The 11,391-nt window shown below is 37.5% G+C and overlaps 1 protein-coding gene across 1 annotated transcript; it reads left to right on the forward strand.

Moving 5' to 3' along the window:
* Positions 1-6,450: 6,450 nt before the first annotated feature.
* LOC110031710 (uncharacterized protein At1g04910-like) lies at positions 6,451-11,060 on the forward strand. The gene is made up of 8 exons (XM_020735059.1): positions 6,451-7,426; positions 8,073-8,140; positions 8,259-8,347; positions 8,689-8,854; positions 9,163-9,452; positions 9,711-9,915; positions 9,989-10,146; positions 10,569-11,060. Exons 1-8 carry the CDS (start codon positions 7,063-7,065, stop codon positions 10,813-10,815), a joined length of 1,587 nt encoding a protein of 528 aa, XP_020590718.1. The 5' UTR covers positions 6,451-7,062; the 3' UTR covers positions 10,816-11,060.
* Positions 11,061-11,391: the final 331 nt, after the last annotated feature.

Genomic DNA, 11,391 nt, shown 5'->3' on the forward strand with positions numbered 1-11,391 from the left:
GGGGGGGGTGTACGGGGGGCTTTCTTAAATCAGTTCTTGTTTTGAATGGCCTGGACTAGCTTGGTCATCAACACATTCAAGGGCGTCGATTCTTTTACTCTTGATATGCACACAGTTGCTCATAGAACTGAGCTAACTACTGGTCAGGATGATATTGCTGACCCTTGTTGCTTCGTTCATCCCCTCGGTCATCTCAAGAAGTCGGTTCATCCTCCATTAGGGGCTTGATTGCCCTTTGGCCTTTTGTCATCATCCTAACCCTTCTGCTTATGTGTCTGGTATTTGAATGTTCTTTTTTTAATTTCTGAGGACTCCATAAAGTCCTCTTCGATGGCGATTTTTTCATTTGTTAATTCCAAGACCTTCCTAAAGATCCTTGGCCTGAGTAGGTTCAGGTCATGCTTGAACCATTTTTTTTGGATCCCCTGCTTTAGGGCAGTCGGGCGATGAAAGGCTCCAAATTATTTACCTTCTGCATTTCTTTCTGGAAATGGGTGATGTAAGACTGCAAGTTTTCATTCTTCCCCTGCCTGATCTGAATAGGGACTCTATATTCTTCCTCGTTTTTTGCATATTGGCAAAGTGTTCTAGGAAGAGCTTCCGGAATTCAAAAAAAGACGTTATGATCACAACTGGCAGTCTGTTAAACCATTAGAGCGTGATTTCTTTCAGCATGGTAAAGATCAACAAACACTTCATGGCATCATCTATCTACAGGACTCCGATCGTTGACTTAAAAGAAGCTAGGTAACTCTTCCTTTTATAAGGATCCGAGTGAGGAATCATGAGCTTCATTGGGGATATGGTTTCCAAAATTCTTCGGAAGAAGGCGCTGCCCATCGTTGGCCTAGCAAATGTTCCCGCTCGGTTTGCCCGATGTTGGACTATTGGCCTAGATGTGACACTGTCCCCCGATTTGGAATCCTTCAGTCCCTCGATTGGTCGATCACTGGGCCAACCGTAAAGCACTGACAAATTATAGAGAGGAGTCTTCTGAGGTCGGGTTCCCTGAGACTCCCCCTCCACGATTGGCGATCGGGCATTCTGCTGGATCATGGCTGCTCGAAGAGCCTCAAACTGGTCTATTATTTGAGCTTGCAATGCCTGGGCATCTTCCTGTATGTCTCGATGCACCTTCTCTCTATTGAATAAAATAATGTAGTAAAAATTATGTGATAACTCTTATCTAAATAAAATAAAATTAAAATATTAATAATTAAAATATCTTAGTGATGAGCTTTGGTGAAATTGTAGGAATTAAGATTGCTTGGTGGTCATTCAATTGCAAAGAATAATTTTTATGAGTCATGCATCATTGGAATGATGGGTTTAGTTTTAAGTTGTTGGCACAAAAAGTAGGAGTTATAGAATGCAATCATTACCATCTTTAAAAACCAACCCAAAGTTTCAACTCAAGGAGATATTTATTCATTTTTTTTTGTTCTATAAAATTTTGGATAATTTAAATTAAATCCAAAGATGAAATATTTTCAAATTTTTTACAATAAAATCCCTAGGAAAAATTAAAAGAGCAATGCTATCAATGCTTAAGAACTTATAATAGATTAGAATTATATGGTAAGAACTTTAATTAGTTTTACTCACATTCTAGTATTGCTACACAGAAAACTACTAAAAATACATTAGAGAAAAGTGATCCTGCAAAAAGAGTCAATACATGACTTCATGAAAAGGTTACATGGATGCTTGCTTTATAGCTCCACTTTTTAAATTTTTTTAGGCTAGAGCATTTTTCATTACATATTATTCAGCAAATAAATCACCACCTACTGCCATCGTACCTGAGAGTTTTTAGGTTTATAACATATGCCCACAAAAATTAAAAAAAAAAACTTAAATACAAAATATATATTACTAGATTATCCCAAATGAATTAAGGGGTTAATTTCTCATAGTATTCAAATAATTATTAATAAGTGCTAGATGATTCACACCGGTAGAGTAATAAATTATCCTCTTAATGTTGCACGAGAATCTAATACAGACTCAGAAGAAAAAAAATAACTAGTAGTGATACAAGATATTTTTATGTGGAAAAATCGTAAAAGGAAAAGACCATGAGATTTGAAGCAGTTGAAGTGATTCATTATAAACCGAAGATTACAAGTACAACCCCTTGTCCCACAGACGAGAAAATGGTTACAAAGTCTTTAGAGTAACGATGTAGATGTGTAGAAGAACTTGTCACAAGAAATGGGCGGCGATCAGGAGGCTAATAAGTGGTGGTCTACGATAGTCGACGGTGGTGGGAGTGATGTTGGACTTCGGCTCCTTCGTCAAGTTTCACGCTCTTCTTCAGATCTCAAGCTCTCGCTCTTCTTTTCAAAAGAGGGATAGAGCTCTATTTATAGAGTTCTGGGTGCAATTAATGCATGAATATGAACCACTTTGATCAGACAGTAACGAGAGCTTCATTGGATTAGACAACATTTGATGAATGTCTTATTGATGTCAGAATTGAGTGATCTTTGTCTCCTTGAATTCATCTTGTTGAGACGCTCAACTCAACTATCAGCTCACCAGATTCGGTGTCTGTTTGACATTTCAAGTATGTCCAGAAAGTTTCAAAAGTGATTTAATAACTTAATTAGAGCTTGATTTGGTTCCAATTGGACTAGTTTTGGAATCATTGGGTTCTTCTCGTCGAGTTGGACATTTTTGACTTTAAGTTTATTGATATCATAGCTCTGGATGACTCTTAGATGGAGTTTGAACACTTCTTGCTGAAAAAATTGTCTTGAGATCCATGTCTATTTCGAGATTCATGTTGAATGTTAAAGTTTTGTCGATGGCTTATCAATTATCAATACAAATATTTGTTATGTCTTTTAGTGGTTTACGTTAGTCGACGGTGGCGGGAGTGATATTGGACTTCAGCTCCTTTGTCAAGTTTCACGCTCTTCTTCAGATCTCAAGCTCTCGCTCTTCTTTTCAAGAGAGAAATAGGGTTCTATTTATAGAGTTTTGGGTGCAATTAATGCATGAATATGAACCACTTTGATCAGACAGTAACAAGAGCTTCATTGGATTAGACAACATTTGATGAATGTTTGAGTGTCTTATTGATGTCAGAATTGAGTGATCTTGGTCTCCTTGGATTCGTCTTGTTGAGATGCTCAACTCAACTATCAGCTCGCCAGATTCGGTGTTTGTCTGACATTTCAAGTATGTCCATAAAGCTTCAAAAAGTGATTTAATAGCTTAATTAGAGCTTGATTTGGTTCCAATTGGACTAATTTTGATATTATTGGGTTCTCGTCCAGTCAGACATTTTTTGACTTTAAGTTTATTGATATCATAGCTCTGGATGACTCTTAGTCGGAGTTTGAACACTTCTTGCTGAAAAAATTGTCTTGAGATCCATGTCTATTTCGAGATTCATGTTGAATGTTAAAGTTTTGTCGATGGCTTATCAATTATCAATACAAATATTTGTTATGTTTTTTTATATTAATAATGCATGTAAAAGTGATAGTTTTATTAAACACTAAAAGAATATAATTTTGTATGATAAAAATTTTTAATAATTTACGTTAGAGCCTCTTGTCAACTCTAACTAAATTATCAAGAGCTACATAAATTTATTGCATAATAATATGTAATTAAAGCAACATTTAAAGAGGCCAGCAACCATTAAGTTACATTAGATCATGGAAGGAGTATTAGCTGCCAATAAATTATGGATATAAGAAATTGATTGAATATGTAATTATGTTAGCCCTTGAATATGAAAATTTTGAATCTTTAAGATATAAATAAGTCATCTTTGTTAAGGATTTAAAGTAATGGATTAAAGAAAAAACAAGAGGAATACAATTGTCTCTTAAGAAAAAAACATATAAAATCATATAAATAATTAAAAATATAGAAGGTTGTTACATGCAAGTGAATTTTCAAATTGAAAAACACTCAAGGTGATATACTAATAGAGATATTGATGAATTTAGTGGCTTTCTTTGAAGAAAAATTACAACAGCTTGATGTAAGAATATATTCTCGCATGGTGAGACAGAAGAAAGAAATTAGATGTATTTTTTCAAACAAAGGATAATAAGTTAACCTTTTGAAAAAATCTATAAAGATTAAGGAAATATGTTCAATATTGGTGCAAAAGATGGGCACATAAATGTTGCATTCTAGTCAACCTGGATAATATGATCGTTGTGTGCTGGAAGATTAGCGGCAGTAGAATAATTATTTAGTATTTTAACGTTGTACCAAAATCCATTATACACATTAATGATAACAAGTAGAGACGATATAAATTTTTAAGCGGAAAACCCTAAATGGGAAAAATCAAGGGCCTGACCCAGTCAGAATGATCAGCTATAAGCTTGTCCCACAAACGAGAAAGGATTACAAAGTATCTCCAAGTATATTGTTCGTACGCAGAAGGGTTCATTGTACAATGGTCGGGAGTGGTTGCTACTGGGAGTTATGAACGAAACTTCGGTACACCATCTTTAGAGTATGTCATTGCACAATATTTAAGACAACCTACTACTCCGTAAGGTGCTTAATTATTCTGCAATGTACCTCCTTAATCCACACAGTACTTCACTACTCCGCGACGTGCGTCATCTCTCTGCAAGTTCCCCCAACGACGATGAGTAGCAAGCGACTAGTGAGAGGTGGTCGACGATGGTCAGCAACTACAGAAGTGATAACAAGGTCTTCAATTCAGAACATCTTTGAAAATTGGCTCCTTCTCCTATGATCCAGCTCTAAGGCTCTGTTTGGCGCAGCTGTAGCTTCTCAGCTTTTCAGCTGCAGCTGCGCTGCCCCAGGAAACTGCTGCGGGGAAGCTGGCTGACTGTTAGGGGAAGCCGTGGAGAAAACAACGTGAGTTTCTGCAGAAATGATCATTCTGCCACTGTTTTGTAATTTTGTGCTTAACAGAACTGTGATAGTCATAAATGCATGTGATTCTATTGAAAGTAGAAGCTTGATAATTCTTGCTCAAATGCAGGTACCAAACATCCCCTATAATGTGATTTCATAGCTATAATGCTAAGTATTTGAAACACTTTAAAGCTGATTATTTTGATATAAATAAATTCAGGAGTAAATGAAAGCAAACAATAAATCGATGGATGATAATTCAAATTGTTACATAATACCAACAAAGAAAAACTTCCCAAATACTCTTCTTCAAAGTCTAGCGTCATCTCAATCCTCTAGAGATATCAAGGTTTAGGATGAATGGGTTTATTGCTCTATTTACATGGCATTGAAGTTCACAGCTCCATCTTACCACATCAGCATAAAGTAGGAATAACTGCATACATAATGCTTGAAACATTGCAAACATAAAGACTAGCACCCACTTCCAACTATCTTTTAAATTTTCAACAAATTTCACAATCAGAACATTGTATAAATTTGTTGACGGACAGGTCACACTGAATCAAATTCACCTTTGTTCAATGTGAAATCAGAAGGACCCACCATTTGACAATAATCTTTTCAAAAAATATATTTGCTGGCTAGTTTGAACATGAAAGCTTTACAGTAGCACTCGAAACAGGGAAAAAGGACCATCGCGGCTTGCTCTTCTTTCACGGTATCTACTGTCGGCGGTTAGGACTGGTAAAAAGGGGGCACGGCGGTAAAAATCCGATCGACGAAGCTGGGCCGCAGGTCAGGAGGAGCTTTCCGCGTTTACACCAAACTGCGGGACGTCGCGGCTGAACACGGTGCCGCGCTGCAGGTAAACTGCCGCCCCAAACGTACCCTAAGTCTGGCTCTTCCTTCTTTGGAATAAAACTTTATTTATAGGGTAGTGAGTGAAATCCCCTCTGAATAAGACATGAATCGAGACATCTTATGTTTGGATTTATCTTATTAGAACTTTTAGTCTGTTTGTATATTTACTAAATCAGAGGTCAATCATACATTTAGTTCTTAAAGGTTTCAAATGAAAATTTAATTAGATGAATTTACTGATGTCGTGTCAATAGGTATTATAGTTTTATTATATATATATTTATAAATAATTTTAAATATTAGAGATGTAAATTAATAAAATTGTCTCTCTGTATAGTCATTTTCGCGTTGCTAAATATAACGGTTAGCCGTGAAGTGACGGTGCAATCGACATCAGAAGAAAATAAGAGACGAAAAGATTGACGGCGGTCGTCACGAGATCCGGTGAAGCAGTGCTGTTTAAAATTAAGTAGTATTTAATGCCGCACCTCAAGATCATGGCCGTTCATCTCATTAGCCTCCTTGGATCCTGTCGGCGATCGAGATCAAGACGAGTGTCGCGACACAACGAGTCCAGTTTGTGTGGTCGGGTCCACACTTGTCCATGAGGACTCATCGCGAATGATTGAAACGGACGGCCAGGATTTGAAATTATGATGTGGTCTCATACAAACTATGATGGGGTCGCATAGTCGGCTTGTAATACATAAGGCGAAGGAGGTGCTCTCTTCCTTTCCCATGATGAGGATGATAAGTTGTAAGGATAGAGAGCCTTTGCTTCGCATTCCGGTCATCTGAGAACCAGCCTCGCTGCCGGTCTCCGGCGAGATCCGCCGCCCTCTCGCCTGAAAGAGCCGTATATGTCAATCTATTTACCTGAAGAAGCAATTTTAGGGACTTTCCTCCTGATTTGTTGAAATTTTTTTGCACTAGTTTCCGGTTGAAGTGGGTGTGGTGAGCGGGTTCCTGGAGTTGGGTAGGAGGAGGGTTGTTTTTGGTTTTGGATTTGGGGTTCTTACCGGTGTGGTAACAGGCGTTTTGTTATTTTGTTGAATTCGTTCCTTTTTTTAGTATTTTTTCTGTTCGATTTGTGCTGGATTGGAGAAGGGTTTCTTTTCACCGTACGAGGCTGCATTGATTGGAGTCAAGGATGCTACATTGCTTTTCTTTTATTGTATACTGATTTCTGAATTTGAACGGGAGGAGGTGACGCAGGTGTGGCTATTGTTTTTGAAGTTTTTTGGGCGTTTTTTAGGTGTTCTGTAAATTTAAAGGAGGGGGAGAGGGGAACTTATTTTTCTAGGGTTATTTATCTTGGAAGCTCTAGGGTTGCTAATGTATGGTAGCGGGGCCCTTTGGGTTCCGGGGATGTGCAAGCTGGAGAGATCGCAGACGGGATCTGAGTACGACGAGAAGCAGACGTGTTTGAAGTCATGCCGCGAGGGGAAGACAGCAGTAGCGGCGCAGAAGTTTAAGGGGGCGATGACGTCGAGGTCGAGGATGAAGCTTTGGATGATCCGTGCGACGACCACTGTCTTGCTGTGGACTTGTCTAGTTCAGCTTAGTGCACTTGGAGAGTTATGGGGGCCGAGGGTTCTCAAGGGCTGGCCCGCCTGCTTCACTCTGTTGGATTCACAACAGTCGCCGACACTGAATCATCCACCAGTTGCTGCTCATAAGATTCTTCTTCCACCAAAGAGTGAGTTTTACTGTACTTATTCTTTTATTGTTTTCTCTTCCGTAGATTTGATTGGGTGTGCATTGCCCTGTGAAGGAGATGATTGGCTCACTAGGAATAGAAAATGACAAGCATTTTCCTTGCATCCGACGGCTATTTTATTTTCTTAAGAATTAGGTACTCTATAATTGCTATAAGGCTCATTAACATAGTTACTGTTTTTATTCCAATAATCGAGCGTCCAATTTTCTATGTTTGTTTCGGGACTAAATGCCAGATTGTTATTTTCTTCTTGAACAAAAAATTTGAAGAGAAAAACAAAAGTAAGTTTTTATGATGCTGCCGTTTATGTATAGTCTTCATACCCCGGGTTGATTGCTAAAAACTTGCATAAAGATGATCTTTTAAGTAATTTGCGTTATGATGCTCTTGACTTCTTACTTTGCTTGTTCCAAGAAAGGAAAATTTTCCTGTATTTCAGTGAAAGTTTACAATTTGCTATGTTTAATTGTTATCTTATCACTGGTTCTCTTTTTAAGCTATTCTTTCAGCTGTTACTTCAAATAGACTCCTGTATTAGCAGTCAATGCGACCACATTAACTGCTTCTAATTAGTGGTGGTATCCACGCTGTTCCATGTGACATTTGGCTGTGTTTTGTTTTTCAGGGATTTATAAAAATAATGGTTACTTGGTGGTTTCCTGCAATGGAGGCCTAAATCAAATGCGTGCTGCTGTAAGTATTGAAGTGATGAAGATTAATATGTTTGAATTTATCATTCTATTTTGTGGCATTCTTAATCTATGGTTTTGAGTTTGTAAATAGCTTTTAACATCAAAATCCATCATTGAAGATATGCGATATGGTTGCTATTGCAAGATATTTAAATGTGACGCTGATTATACCGGAATTGGATAAAACATCATTCTGGAGTGATCCTAGGTATTTTGGAGGCCATAGAATGTTGTTCATTTATCCATATATTTTAGGGAAGTTTGTATATGTAGCTCACAATTCTTGTGCATTTTTATATCTCACACCAAAAATTTCATTTTTACACACTTTGGTGCTTTAAAACTATGTATGAGACGGAGATTTTATTTTTAAAAATTGATAATAGTGCTATTTTTTATGTAAGATTAAAATTTGGAGTGATATGTATGTAAATGTGAAAGTTGAGGTGTGAGATATGTAAATACAATAGAATTGTGTGCTATGTATGTAAATGTCTCTATATTTTATCTTGAACATTAGTAATTCATACAAAACTTTTCACTTTACAGTGAGTTTCAAGACATATTTGATGTGGACCATTTCATTTCTGCACTGAGGGATGAAGTCAGGATATTAAAAGAGCTTCCTCCAAGGTTAAAGCATAGAGTTGCGCTTGGAATGTTCTATTCCATGCCTCCTGTTAGTTGGTCGGACATTTCTTACTACAAAAATCAGGTTTTGCTTTGTTCTTTATTTACTTATTGGATCATTTACATAAATTCCACAATTCTTATGTATTTACATATCTTTAACATCACATAAAAAATATCACCATCATTATTTTTTTCTAAGTAAAAAGTGCCTTTTCAGGGCATATGTTTATGACACCAAGGTGTACAATAAGTGTAAAAATCGAACTTTGGGTGCTAGATATGTAAATACATAAAAAATGTGTGGTATTTATGTAAATTTCCTTTAAAATCCTTTTAAGGTTGGTATATACATGGTCTAATGATGGCTGAACTTTCCATGCACACAAGCAGATTCTACCATTGTTCCTCAAACACAAGATTGTTCATTTGAATAAAACCGATTCCAGGCTTGCTAACAATGGCCTGCCAATGGAGATTCAGAAGTTACGTTGCAGAACAAATTATGCTGCTCTTAGATTCACTCCACAAATCGAAGAATTAGGACGTAGAGTGATCAACATTCTTCGTCGAAATGGTCCTTTTCTCGTCCTTCATCTTCGCTATGAAATGGACATGTTGGCTTTCTCAGGCTGCACTCATGGCTGCTCCGTGGAGGAAGCTGAGGAGTTGACCCGAATGAGGTATACAGTGTATGCCTTCAGATTAGTTGTCACATCCATGCCTCCCAATTCCTGTATATTACATTTTCATTTCACATTTTAAATAACACAATTTTAACTTTTAAAAGTGAAATGCACTACCTTTTCAGGCATAGGTAGGGTGCTAAAACTTGAAGCTTAGTTGTTAGATGTGCAAATACATTTTAATTGAGCGCTATATATGTAAATCTTCCGAATTTATATAAGTTTGATAACAACTTAAAAGCTGGCCATTTACAGATATGCATACCCTTGGTGGAAAGAAAAAGTTATAGATGCTGACTCAAAAAGAAAAGACGGGTCCTGCCCTTTGACGCCTGAGGAAACTGCTCTTATACTCCAAGCATTAGACATTGATACCGGCACCACCATATACATTGCTGCTGGGGAAATATACGGTGGAGCTCGGAGAATGGCTGCCTTAACTGCAGCTTATCCAAATGTGGTCAGTAAACCCCAAAATTTTGCTTCTTTTGGCTTCTTCTCGAGCTATCTTCCTTATTTTCCCTGTTTTGCAGGTGAGGAAAGAGACGCTGTTGGAGCCTTCAGATCTCAGATATTTTCAGAACCACTCTTCACAAATGGCAGCATTGGATTATCTAGTCTCATTGGAGAGTGATATATTCATTCCTACTTATGATGGCAACATGGCCAAGGTTGTTGAAGGTCATAGGAGGTACTCCCCACATCCTTCTTTACTCATTCATTTATATCTAATGAATAAAATGTCAACATACTCCCCGATTATTTATATGGTCATTTTTGGTTCCGTTTGGGGCAGCTTGTGTTTACCTAGAAACGTGGACCGTGGGGTTCGACTCCCGTTCCGTGTTTAGTGTAAAAAACTAACTGCATTTTCAGATAAGTTGCTCAAACGTAGTTTCTAAATGGTGAGACAGCATTTTGAAAATGTTGCCGCAGCGAATAAGCTCCCCCAAATGGAGCCTTGGACTTAGATTTTATAAAAATTTTAAATTAATACTTTTATAAACTATGACACTAAAACAAACTCCTATAAAGAGTTTGAGGACCATTTTAACACCTTTCTCGGTCTCTGATAAGTTATTACCTTATTTGACTGTGTGAACCGCTTCCCAGATACTTGGGTTTCAGGAAGACCATCGTCCCTGACCGGAAGCTGCTCGTGGAGCTGATAGATCAGTTCAACCATGGCTATATTGATTGGGATGAGTTCTCTACTTCTGTAAGGGCTGCTCATGAGAACCGCATGGGGAAGCCTGCTAGGAGAAGAGTCATCATGGACCGACCAAAGGAAGAAGACTACTTCTACTCTAATCCTCAGGAATTCCTTCCCTTTAAGAATCAAAAGTTCAGTCTACAATAACTGTTGAGACCCAACTGACTGAAATGAAAATTCTAAATGGGCATCACACTACTGAGGCAGCCAGTGCATACATGCTGGATTTTGTCATGATGATATATAGTGATTGTTGTATTAATTTATATTCTTGCAAATAAGATTTGATTCAGTGTATAGATCTCATTATTGTTGGACAAAATCGCATTTTCATACCAATAGAAGAGTATTGTAAGGAGTTTTTTTTTTATTTAATTATTTATTGAGGAGAATATTCATGGAAATTTTTTTATTTGGAAGAAATTAAATATTCTAACAGCTTCTGGTTTACCGGTCTGAATTGCGTATTGACTGGGGTAGCTGGCAGCGCAATTTCACGCGGCGTTGGGGATTTGACGCCGTCGGCTTCTCTGCGGGTACGTTGAATGCAGACGCGCTGTTTCTGAAACAATTCTTTGGTTGCAGGAGTGGGCAATTATGCATAAATGTCCAAAGTTTACAACTGGCACATTCACAAGATGCAGAAGTGTAAGGTACACATGAGTCTGACGCCGTTTATTTATAGTTCCATGTTATATATATATATATATATTCAAGACGAGT

This window comes from Phalaenopsis equestris, unplaced genomic scaffold (genome assembly GCF_001263595.1).
Source record: "Phalaenopsis equestris unplaced genomic scaffold, ASM126359v1 Scaffold000840, whole genome shotgun sequence".
NCBI lineage: Eukaryota > Viridiplantae > Streptophyta > Magnoliopsida > Asparagales > Orchidaceae > Phalaenopsis > Phalaenopsis equestris.

Coding starts and splice junctions, on each gene's coding strand:
- LOC110031710 (XM_020735059.1), top strand. CDS start 7,063: ATGTATGGTAGCGGGGCCCTTTGGGTTCCGGGGATGTGCAAGCTGGAG. Junction 8,348..8,688: donor TCATTCTGGAGTGATCCTAG/GTATTTTGGAGG, acceptor TTCACTTTACAG/TGAGTTTCAAGACATATTTG. Junction 9,916..9,988: donor CTGCAGCTTATCCAAATGTG/GTCAGTAAACCC, acceptor CCTGTTTTGCAG/GTGAGGAAAGAGACGCTGTT.